Below are 10,741 nucleotides of genomic sequence, written 5' to 3'. Positions count from 1 at the left end.
ATCCCACCTCCGCCCCATCTCGCAGGACGCCCTGGAGAGCAAGCTGGCCGCTGAGCGCGACGCAGTCAAGGCTCTGCAGGACCAGGCCAGCGCGGTGCAGACGGCGCTGGAAGCCGAGCAGAAGCTGGTCGGGGAGCTGAAGCAGGAGGCCAGGGTGGGCACTTGGGGAGGGCCATACCATGCAGGCTCGCGCCGCGGCGCGCACGTGCATCCAAAGCCGAGCACGCAAGCGCGTGTCGGCATTGTGGCTGCTGTTGAAGAGCACTATGAACAGCATGCGCCTGCCCTCATGCAGTCAGAGCCCGTTCGACGGGCCCGTCTCTCCTGCCCCTGTCGTGTGCACCCACCGTCCCACACACCCCCTCCCCCATGCGCGACCCGCCCATGTCGACGCCGTCCCGCCGCCCACCCTCCCTCCCCCCAAAAAAGAGCACCATGCTCACCAGCGTCGAGCTGGTGCGCCTGGAGCGCGAGCAGAAGGAGAGCGCGCAGCGCGCCGCCACGCTGACGAGGTCCGCCCTGGAAGCCGAGAAGAAGCTGGTCGCCGCGATGAAGACCGAGGCGACGGCGGCCTCGGAGCTGCTGCAGGCGGAGCGCGCGGCCAGGTTTGCGGCGCAGGCGGAGGCGAAGGAGATCCAGCGGCAGCTGAGGGAGGCCGGCGAGAGCCTGGAGGCGAGCAGGAGCCAGAGCGTCGAGCTGGGTGAGGAGCTGGATAGCACCAAGTCGGCGCTGGAGGCGGCTGCCGAGAAGCTGGCGGCGACGGAGGCGGAGGGGGCGCGGCGGGCGGAGGCGCTGGCGCGGGAGCAGGCGGAGGGGCTGAGCATGAAGGAGGCCATGAGCAAGCTCAAGGAGCAGGTGGGGGCGCCGAGTGGCGGTGCACATGCGCATTCTGAGTTTTTGGCGCATGAGAGTGCATGAGATTTGCTCTGATCGCACATGGCGGCGGTGGGGTTGCAAGTGTTTGCAGATGTACGCACACGCGTCGCTGTGGGGAGCTGACGATGCTGCTGAAAAGGCAAGGCAGGCTGAGCAGCGCGCTCACTGGAATTCTGCAGCCACAACGCTGCGGACGCACGCCTCAAACGCGCGGAAAGGCACGCACTCCCCGACGCAGCCGACATGTTGCTCAACGGCCGCCCCCCTTGCCCTGCTCTTCCCCCTCCTTCCGGCCCTGCTGCCCCAAAGGCTGCGGAGCTCGCCGCCAAGGCGGCGCGCGAGGCGGAGGAGGCGGCCGCCTACAGGGAGTCTGCTGAGAAGGAGTACCAGGCTCTCAGCAGGTGGGCCGGGGGTTGGCGGCACGGCGCCCGGCAGGCCGGCCGCATTGTTGATTAATGCATGACGTTCGCCGCAAGGTCTGGGTATGGGCGCATGTGGGCCCGCAGAGCGCCAGCAGCCCGGACGCGGCAGCTGCAATCGGGGCCGGGGGCGGCGCCCTCGCGGACATGCACAAAGGCATGCGTGCATGCGCGGACTCGTGCCTTTGCTGACTGGTTGTCGGCGCCGCGCGCCGCAGGGCGCTGGAGAAGGAGCAGGCTGTCGCGTCTGTGGTGTCCCAGGACCTGTCAGAGGCGCGTGAGGCGCTGTCCGCCAGCGAGGCGCGCGCGGGCAAGCTGGCGGACGATCTGTCGGAGGCGCGCGCCACGGCGGAGAACATGCGGCGCGAGATGCGCAACCTGGCGGCGCAGGTGCGACAAGGGCCGGGGCGGGGGCGCGGGTGCGGGACGGCGCATGCATGCGCATGCCGCATGCATGCGAGCACGCGTCAGCGCATGCGCGCTGCTTGAGCTGCGCCAGGCTGCACCCCATGGCTGACTCTGTTGGCCTGAGCCGCGTGGCAGGAAGGACCGCTCCCCGGCCCCCAACTCCTACACGCGCGCCGGTCGAACCGCTTCCAGATGGAGGCCACCGAGAAGCTGCTCGCGAACGAGCAGACCAATAACAAGCAGCTGCTCGCCGGCAGCGAGCAGCTGGCTGCTGACCTGGCAGGCGCCAAGGCGGCGCTGGAGGCGGCGCAGAAGGGGCTCGAGGCGGAGAGCGAGGCGGCGGCGGAGCTCAGGGCCGAGCTCGAGAACATCAAGAGTGCGCGCGCTGCGCATTGCGTAGGGCGTTGTTGAGTCATGAAAGCAGACAGCCAGGGCTCACTTTCCCAGCGACCTCCACAAACACAGCGGCTGCCACTTGCATACGCGCACGCGCGGGTGCATGCGGGCGACGAGGCGGCCGCCAGCGCGCCCCGCCGCGTCCCGTTGGCACGGCCCAGCCATCCGGAGCGTTGATGCCACTGCCAAGCTCAAGCGCGAACACCCCCCCCCCCCCACCCACTGCGCCCCGCCCAGCCGAGTACATTGCCGCGGGTGACCTGATTGAGGCGGAGCAGGGCCGCGCCATGGCGCTCAAGAAGAGCGTCGCGGAGGCGGAGAGGCGCATCAGCAACCTCAACGACACCAACAGCGCACTTAACAAGGAGCTCGCCAAGCTGAAGTGCGCAACGGGCCTGGGGCCGGGCGTGGGTCGCCGGCAGCCGCGCAGCAGCGGGCGCGACTGGCGGCTGGGCCTGGCCAGAGGCCGCTGTGCGCGCAGGGCTGCGCTTCTTGCTCAAAGCGCAACAGCAGCGGCCGGCGCAACTAAAGCGTGCTGCAGTGGCTCATGGTACCGCGCGTTGTGCCCCCGCGATCGAGTAGGTCAAACTACAGCGCCGAGCTGGAGGAGGCTGAGAAGAAGGTCGCTGAGCTGGAGGCCGCCAAGTGCGTTTGGTGTATCTTTGCGTGCGCGCGCGTGCATGTTTGTGTGTTTGTGTGTTTGTGTGTGTGTGTGTGTGTGTGTGTGTGTGTGCGTGTGCATGTGCGTGTGCGTGTGCGTGTGCGTGTGCGTATGCCGCGCGCGTGTGGGGAGGGGGGGGCAGGTGGGTGGGTTGGTGAGAGACAGAGAGAGCGTGTGTGTGTATGGCTGGGTCGGTGTGCAGTCACTTTCGATTGCGGCTCAAGGGGCGGCGCGGCAGGAACACAGCTCGACAGTCTCCACACCCCTCCGCATGGCGGCATTTGTGGTGAGGTCAAGGGTGCGCGACGCACGGCCTTGACCGCGCGCGCACCGCCGCCTTGCAACACAACGATCCTGCAGGGCCGCCGCGCAGCAGCTTGCGGGCGAGACCGCCGACAAGCTCGCCGCCGAGCAGAGGCGCTACGCCGAGCGCGCCGAGCGCCAGAGGGCGGAGGACGCCGCGCTCACGCAGCGCCTGGCGGAGGCCGACCGCGAGCTGAGAGCTCTCAAGGCTGCAGCCAGGTGGGCACAGGGCCAGTGCTGGCACTCGGGCCTCAAACAAAGCTTGAAAGCATGCAGCTGTATGGAGGGGCCCTGACCGTGTTTGAAGGCCTTCTCCTGCAACGCTCTGCTTTTGCTGGCGCTTGCTGGCCCTCTCTTCCGACCGCAGCGTCGACAACAGCGCTGAGCTGGCCGAGGCGCAGAAGAGGGCGGCCGAGCTGGAGGCTGCCAAGTGGGTGTGCGTGTCGGCAGCATGTGCGTGTGCATGTGCATGTGCATGTGCATGCGTGAGAGAGGGTGTGCGCAAGCGTACATGCGTGCGAACGTGCAACCGGGAGCGGGAGTGGGCGACTGCGAGTGTGGGCTCACACCCACGCCCACACTCGCAGTCGCCCACTCCCGCTCCCGAATGGGTGTGAGTCCGTGCATTTGCATTGCAGCACCTGCCAGGTTTTGCAGGGCGGCTCTGCTCACTTCTCCTTCCGCGGCATCCACCCCCAACAACTGATAGGGCTGCGGCGGAGCAGCTGGCGGGCGAGACCGCGGACAAGCTGGCCACAGAGCAGAAGCGCTCCGCAGAGCGCGCCGAGCGCCAGAGGGCGGAGGACGCCGCGCTCACGCAGCGCCTGGCGGAGGCCGACCGCGAGCTGAGGGCTCTCAAGGCTGCTGCCAGGTGGGTGCAGCGTTTTTTTGGCAATTGGAACGCCCATCTGTCCGTGTGCCCACAAAAGGCCCCTCATGCTTGTGATGATGCGCCCTGATGGATGGCACGCTTTGTGCGTGCGTGTTGAACAAGGGTTGTGCTGCATGCTCCTCGTGTGCGCTGACAACTGTAGCCGCCACACAAATCGATTTGAGGCACTGCATCCTCACACTGCCCCCTGCTGACGCTGTCTGCAATGCAGCGCGGACAACAGCGCCCAGCTGGCTGAGGCTGAGAAGAAGGCGGCTGAGCTGGAGGCCGCCAAGTGGGTCATGGACATGCATGCGTGTGTGCTTGTGCATGTGGTTGGACGTGAGAATGTGCGTGTGCGTGTGTGCGCGCATGTGCTGTGCGAGCGCAAGGGTGCGAGGCGAGCACATGTACGTCTTCATGCCTGCACGAGTTTATGTGTGTGTGTGTGTGTGTGTGTGTGTGTGTGTGTGTGTGTGAATCTGTGCATACAAAAGAGCATATGCACACGTGTGCGAGTGAGCATGTGCATGCGCATGTCATGTGCATGTGAGTGAGCATGTGCTTGTGCATGAGTGCGTTGCTGCGTTGGTGAAACACATGCAAGCAAGGTGTGTGCATCGCCACTGGGCGGCCAAACAAAACCCTGTTGACTCCATACCGCCACCGCCCTGCTTTCCATCACCCCACAGGGCCGCGGCGGAGCAGCGCGCCGCCGCCACCGCGGACGAGCTCGCCGCCGAGCAGAAGCGCTATGCGGAGCGCGCCGAGCGCCAGAAGGCGGAGGACGCCGCGCTCACGCAGCGCCTGGCGGAGGCCGACCGCGAGCTCAAGGCGCTCAAGTCCGCAAGCCGCGCGGCTGAGAGGGAGCTGGTCGCCAAGCAGGAGGGCGTCGAGGCGGCGCTCGCCTCAGCCAGCGCTGACCTGGCGTCCGCGCGCGCGCAGCTGGAGGCGGCGCAGGGGCGCGCAGGGGACGAGGCCGCGGCCAGGGTGGAGGCCGAGAAGAAGCTGAACTCGGTGGGTGGGCCGCGCCCCTGCTGCGTGCGCGTGCGGCGCCGAAAGCACAGGCACCCAGCTTGGCGAGGGGCCCCTCACGCCTTGCGATCGCGCATTCTGCGGCCAACAGCTTGCGCGCCGCTGCGGCTCCAGGCGCCGCTTGCGCCCGGGGTGGTCGGACGCCCTCCGTTCCTCAGCCCCTCCGCCGTCCTTCCCCCGAGCGACCTGCTCCCTGTGCATGCAAGCTGACACCCAAATCCCACCTTATCTGATCTCACTGCACGCCTAACCAACCAACCCGCGGCCGCGCCCCCACAGATCCAGCAGGAGCTCAAGTTTGTGCGCGAGGAGGTGGACACGGCCAAGGCCAACGCCGCGCGCGCGCGCGCCGACCTGGACGCCGAGCGCGCCGGCCGCGAGGCGGCGGAGCAGAAGGTGACGCAGCTGCGCGCCAAGCTCGACGCCGCGGCCGAGCGGGCGGGCGCCCCCGCGCCGGCCGCGGCTGCGGCCAGCAACGGCGACGGGGCCGCCGAGGCGGCGCCCAAGGCGCCCGCGCGCCGCGCCGGCACGCGCAGCCGCAGCGAGAGCAAGGCGAGCAAGGATGCCAAGGCGGCGGCGGGCGCGGGCGCGGACGCGCAGGAGGCGGCCGCAGACAAGGTCCCTGTGACCAACGGCGCCGGCTCTGGCCGCGGCCGCAAGGCCTCGAACGGCTCCAAGGGCTTCGGGTCCTCGTGAGCTGGTGATCTTGCGATCTGGTTGGCAGGGCAGCAGAAGGCAAAGACTGGAGGATCTCCGCCGCGTGGCGCGAGGCTATGGAGGCAGACGTCACACGCAAGTTGCCGTGCAGCAGCCCCCCCTTTTCACTTGGCATGCGGGCGTGCGGATGGCTGGCAGCATGTCGGAAACCCGCCCAAAGCAGGCCATGCGTGCATGACTGGATAGGTTGCAAGTGCCGCAGCGACGAGTCAAGGGAACGCGCGTGCTTGCGGCCACCTCCACGGTTTCCCCCACGGGCGCGTTGGCGCCGGGGGATGGGGACGGGGCATCGGCGCCGGCATTGGGTGGCTGCGGCGCACGGGCGCGCGGGACAGCAGCATATAGATGCACTCGCCCCAGGGGTAGCTGTGCATTTTGGCGCGGCACCACCTGCTTTTTCCCCGTTTTTGCCTGGGAGACGCCCTGATGTTGCCAAGGATGACTCATTACGATGACACATCCAGAGGCCCGCCTGCCTTTCCCGCCTGATGCGGCCTCTGTCCTGGGTGGGCCGCCCTGAGTCCTCCCCTGTCCCCACAACACCCATCTTTGCCACACCAAGCCGACAGCTCCGCCCGTCCCAGGTGCCCCTTACGCCCCGGGCTCTCGGGTCGGCGCCGAGCATTCTTCATCACAACCACAGCTTGCTCCGCTGCTGGGGGTTCCGAGGCGAACCCCGCAACAAACGCGGCGGCCGCGCCTATCACAAACGCGGCTGCCGTGTATTGTGAGCGTGGCGATTTTGCAGTGCCCGGCGGTGTAGCGCGCGGGCGCCCAAACAGCTTGCCCGCGTGGCCCCACCGCATGCGCACTTGCGCACACAACATGCCGCATCGCACGGTTTTTGGCACGAGAGGTCTGTTGAGTACTGCGGGCAACTCAATTATGCCCAGTGTTGGAGGCTTGCACAGAGTAGATAAGACGCCCCGCGTTTCGGGCCCGCCCGGCCCCTGCGGGCGGCTCCGGCTGCGGCGTGGCGCGCCCGGCCCCCATCCTTCCGGCTGGGCTCGGACAGAACTGCCATCTTCCACTGAGCACTGAGTAATCCAGAGCGCTGTGCGGCACTTGGTGTTGAGCGGCCAGCTGCGGTGCTGATACATGGCCTGCCTCCCGCCTCGCCATGCATGGCTGTCGTCCTCTCTCAACAATCAGCCTGCTGCACCGCAACTTGACCGCCACATGCATCCCTGAGGCTGCGCTCTCTGCTGCTCAACTGAGGGCTCGATGGGTGGATGCCAGCTGGGCGGTTGTAGGCATTTTGGAGGTTGCATGGGCACCCAATGCACTTTGGCTGATGATTTGACGTGGAAAAGGTTGGTTCAGTATGGTTCAGGCAAGGCACGCCTCCCTGCTACCCGCTGCCTGCTGTATCCCCGCTCCACGCTCTGGTCTCAGGGGCCAGGACTTTGTGACAGGCTAAGTCCCCGGTTGCATGTTCCTTCCTGACTCGCAACAATAGCTTTTGCTGCCAGGGCCACGAGGTGGCCATGGCTGGCGAGCACAAGTCGGAAAGTGTCGTCAACTGCAGGGAGGGCTATCACTGGTGTACGGGTCGGCAGTTGCGGTTGCACTGACATAAAGCACTGCATGTGGCAGTACCACCTGCAAGGCCCCCCCATCGCAGCCAGCACACATGAATTTACAGTATGTGTGAGGCAGCCTGCTTGTGGCAAATGCAGCGAGAAGGGAAACTAAGAGCTTCCAACAGCCTCCTGGACACGACAAGGTAGAAACGCGAAGCAAGCAGGACAACCCAAAACCTGAACAAAACAGGGGCATCAACCCCAACGCAAGGCGGGCGAACCCAGCAGACCTGGCCGATACATGTCACAGAGTGGACACATCTGCTGGCGCGCTGTAGAGGCTGGGACTCTGCAAGTGCCACGCTGCTGCTGGAGCTGCTCCTGCTGCTGCTGCTGCTGCTGCTGCTGCTGCTGCCGGCAGGCTGCCAGGCTGCTGCTGCAGTTGCATGCTGACATCACTTCTTGTCAGGAGAGGGCGCAGGTGGCGCCTCTCGCTTCTGGTCGCCACCACCCTCCGAGGGCTTCTCCTTGGGATTGCCCGCGGGGATGGGGTCTGGTCGCCGCTCTGTGGAGCAGAGCGAAGGGCATCGGATGCGGACCCAAGGTAGGCATGGTCAGACAGACATGCGCGCAATTACCATTGCCATGCTGCGCAATTTCCTAGCTGGACACGTGCACAGGCGAAGCATGCAGGCCGCAAGACGGCAACTCGTGAATATCCATGCTCGCTCAGCATGCATGCATGCATGCATGCATGCAAAAGTGTGCGGGAGGCTCACGGCGGTCAACCACCGCGAACACAGCCGCAGCTCGCGCACCTGGCATCTTCGGCCCCTCTGGCATCTCCGTCTGCTTGTCCGGCGCCTCGGCTGGCCTGAACTCTGGCGCCGGGCTGTACAGCGGCCGCGGCTCCTCCCGAGGCGCAAAGCCGGGCTGCTGCTGCGGCTGCGGGATGTAGGACGGCTTCACCCAATCCTCGTTGCGGTCAGGAGTGGGGCGCGTCCACACGCGGCACAAGGTCCGCGCGCCGCGCCGGGCTGCCTGCGCCGTGGAGCCGCCGCTGCTCGGGGCGGCTGCGGCGGTGGATGGCGTGCGCCGTGGGGCGCGTGGGGGGCGCGTTTGCGTCAGGCACGCGCACATGCAGGCCTGGCCTGCTAGGCACAACACAGGTGGCGGGGTCGCCGCTGTGATGCAGCGTGCATGGCGCGCAATGCAGCGGTTGCTGGATGGCCCCCATGTCATGCAATCGTGGCCACAATGACAGCAACGGGACGGAATGGGACCCGCATGCGCGCTGCCAGCCATGATCGCCCTTGCGCACCGGACCGCGACGACGTGGCCGAGCATCCATGCCGCATCAAGCTTGTGCTGCTCAACATCCTGGATCCCAAGCAGGTCTGCCAGACTCTATGAGTACACAATCGTACGTAGACGATCTGATGGAATGTGGGTGCCTTGCCAATCAGAATCACAGGAATGAGTGCATTTAATTGTATGGAGTGCCCACTACCGCTAAAAAGAAGCGCAACGAGATCTCTTGACTGTGGCCAGCTGCTGCTGCGCTTCGCCCCTCTGAACACCTGGTCCAGCGCCAGTCCATGTGGCGTATACGGTCTCTGTATCAATTTTTAGCACCTTCGTCATCCACTTCGTTCCTCATTCGCTTCATCATCACTGATCGGCAGTCTGTTCTCGGCCACCTGCAGTGCATGGCATCGTGAAGCCTCAAATGATTGCCGCAGCGCAAACTTGAATGGGGGAACAGCAGATTAACATAGGCACCGGCGATATGCACCTCCCAGCTAGCACACGGGCGGTTGATGGACGCTCACCCAGCGCGGCGGCGCAGCGCCGCACCCCACTTAGCAAGCTGCCGTTCTCGCACCCGCGAGTATTTCGGAGACATGACAAGCTGTCTGATAAGCTGTGGCGGTGCGTTCGCTTGCTATTGAGGCACCTGGCAGGTTGACGGGCGATTACCGCTGCAGAGTAGGAGAGACAGCGGTTGCACTCACGTTGACAATTGCAATTGATATCATCCGTGCCACCGCCGCTGCGATTCTGCAGGTACCGTGGCGTTGCCCTCTGCATAGGACTACCGGTGAGACGCAGTCGCTGCGCGGTTGGGGCGGGCAAGCATGTGTGCAGGCCGTTGCACCCGCTGCCTCGCAAACGGTTGCCACCAACAGGCGGCCGAGCTTCAACAAGAATCAACCCCCTCCCCGCCACTGCAGCTTGCGCTAATTCTCTTTGTGATGGGGGTAGCCTTCCCGCGGGCGCCGCCGGCGGCGCAGCCGGGCGAACTTGGCGACAGCGGCACGAAGACCACCACTGGCAGCAGCGAGCTCGGCGGCGGCGACGCCGTCGGAGGGGATTTTGTCTACAACATCGTGCTGGACGCGGGCAGCACGGGCAGCCGCATCCACGTCTTCAAGTTCGAAAAGGCGGGCGGCGAGCTGAAGCTGATAAGCGACACGTTTGAACAGCTGAAGCCGGGGCTGAGCTCCTTCAGGGACGAGCCCCAGAAGGCGGCCGAGAGCCTGCGGCCGCTGCTGGAGGTTGCGCTGGGGGCGGTGCCCAAGGGGCAGCAGGCGCGGACGGGCGTGAGCCTCAGGGCGACAGCGGGGCTGCGGCTGCTGCCGGGCGGCAAGGCGGACGACATCCTTCGGGTGAGGGGGTTGAGAGCTGGCTTGTTCAGTGGCGGTTGCACGGTGATTATGATGGGTGTAGTACTAAGTGGTTGCTTGTGGGGTCGTTGGCAGGCTGCATGGGGGCCAATCAAGTGAGTGATTGCCCACGCACGAATGCGCGTCAGCAGTGGGTGCGGCAAGCTTCAGGCACCAGCATGCAGCGCGCCGTCCAACGCCGAGTCGGACCCGTTGCGGCGGCGCACACCGCAGGCAGTGACGGCCTTCCTCCAGCAGTACCCCTTCAAGCTGGGCGAGGGCGCCGTCGGTATTATGGATGGTGGGCCGGGTGACGGGGGCCTGTAGGACGCCTCAGCTGCATGAGCAGGGCCAGAATGCGTTGCATTCGGACGCTGTAGCATCACAGCACATAGCCTCCTGCCAGCTGCAGCTGTCTAATGCTTTGAGTCCGTCGGTCACCGCTTGCCTCGCATCTCCCGTCCACAGGCGCCCATGAAGGGGCTTACGCGTGGCTGACCCTGAACTATCTTCTGGGCAAGCTGGGCGGCGGCCACGCGGCGACCGTGGCCGCGATCGACCTCGGCGGCGGCTCGGTGCAGGAGGCGTTTGCGTTGCCGGACGACGCCGCCAGCGCGGCGCCGAAGGGGTACGTGACAAAGCTGCGGGCGGGCGGCAGCACTTACAGTGTTTACGTGCACAGGTGAGGCGGTGGAGGCCTCCTTCACCCTCTCGTGAGGCGGTGTGTGAGGGGCCGTGATTCGGGCGGGGGCAGATTAATGCGCGAGTGGGGATGCACTTCAGCCAACCGACGCAGGGCTCGCAATCGGCAAACAGCCTGGCGGCGCTCCAAGCAGCAGGGGCCCTGACGTAGGCTGGGCGCACCC

At 66.1% G+C, this 10,741-nt stretch overlaps 3 protein-coding genes across 3 annotated transcripts; 2 read left to right on the top strand and 1 right to left on the bottom strand.

The window, feature by feature from the left end:
- Window positions 1-435: 435 nt before the first annotated feature.
- MNEG_9304 (hypothetical protein) lies at window positions 436-5,665 on the top strand (the record flags this gene model as incomplete). Its single annotated transcript, XM_014042226.1, has 12 exons — window positions 436-855; window positions 1,186-1,277; window positions 1,514-1,685; window positions 1,896-2,079; window positions 2,337-2,481; window positions 2,682-2,744; window positions 3,121-3,282; window positions 3,431-3,493; window positions 3,773-3,934; window positions 4,167-4,229; window positions 4,627-4,951; window positions 5,249-5,665. 12 exons carry the CDS (start codon window positions 436-438, stop codon window positions 5,663-5,665), a joined length of 2,268 nt encoding a protein of 755 aa, XP_013897680.1.
- Window positions 5,666-7,664: 1,999 nt separating this feature from the next.
- Window positions 7,665-8,567, bottom strand: MNEG_9303 (hypothetical protein; the record flags this gene model as incomplete). Its single annotated transcript, XM_014042225.1, has 3 exons — window positions 7,665-7,774; window positions 8,028-8,282; window positions 8,531-8,567. The coding sequence occupies 3 exons, from the start codon at window positions 8,565-8,567 to the stop codon at window positions 7,665-7,667; spliced, it is 402 nt and encodes a 133-aa protein (XP_013897679.1).
- Window positions 8,568-9,464: 897 nt separating this feature from the next.
- On the top strand, window positions 9,465-10,557 carry MNEG_9302 (hypothetical protein; the record flags this gene model as incomplete). Its single annotated transcript, XM_014042224.1, has 3 exons — window positions 9,465-9,878; window positions 10,110-10,176; window positions 10,344-10,557. Coding segments are annotated over 3 exons (695 nt in total), but the record flags the coding sequence as incomplete, so codon positions are not given.
- Window positions 10,558-10,741: the final 184 nt, after the last annotated feature.

The sequence above is a fragment of the Monoraphidium neglectum genome, assembly GCF_000611645.1.
Source record: "Monoraphidium neglectum strain SAG 48.87 unplaced genomic scaffold scaffold01888, whole genome shotgun sequence".
In the NCBI taxonomy this organism is placed as follows: Eukaryota; Viridiplantae; Chlorophyta; class Chlorophyceae; order Sphaeropleales; family Selenastraceae; genus Monoraphidium; species Monoraphidium neglectum.
Note: the sequence above shows the minus strand (reverse complement) of the source record. Positions and strands in the feature narration are given on the sequence as shown.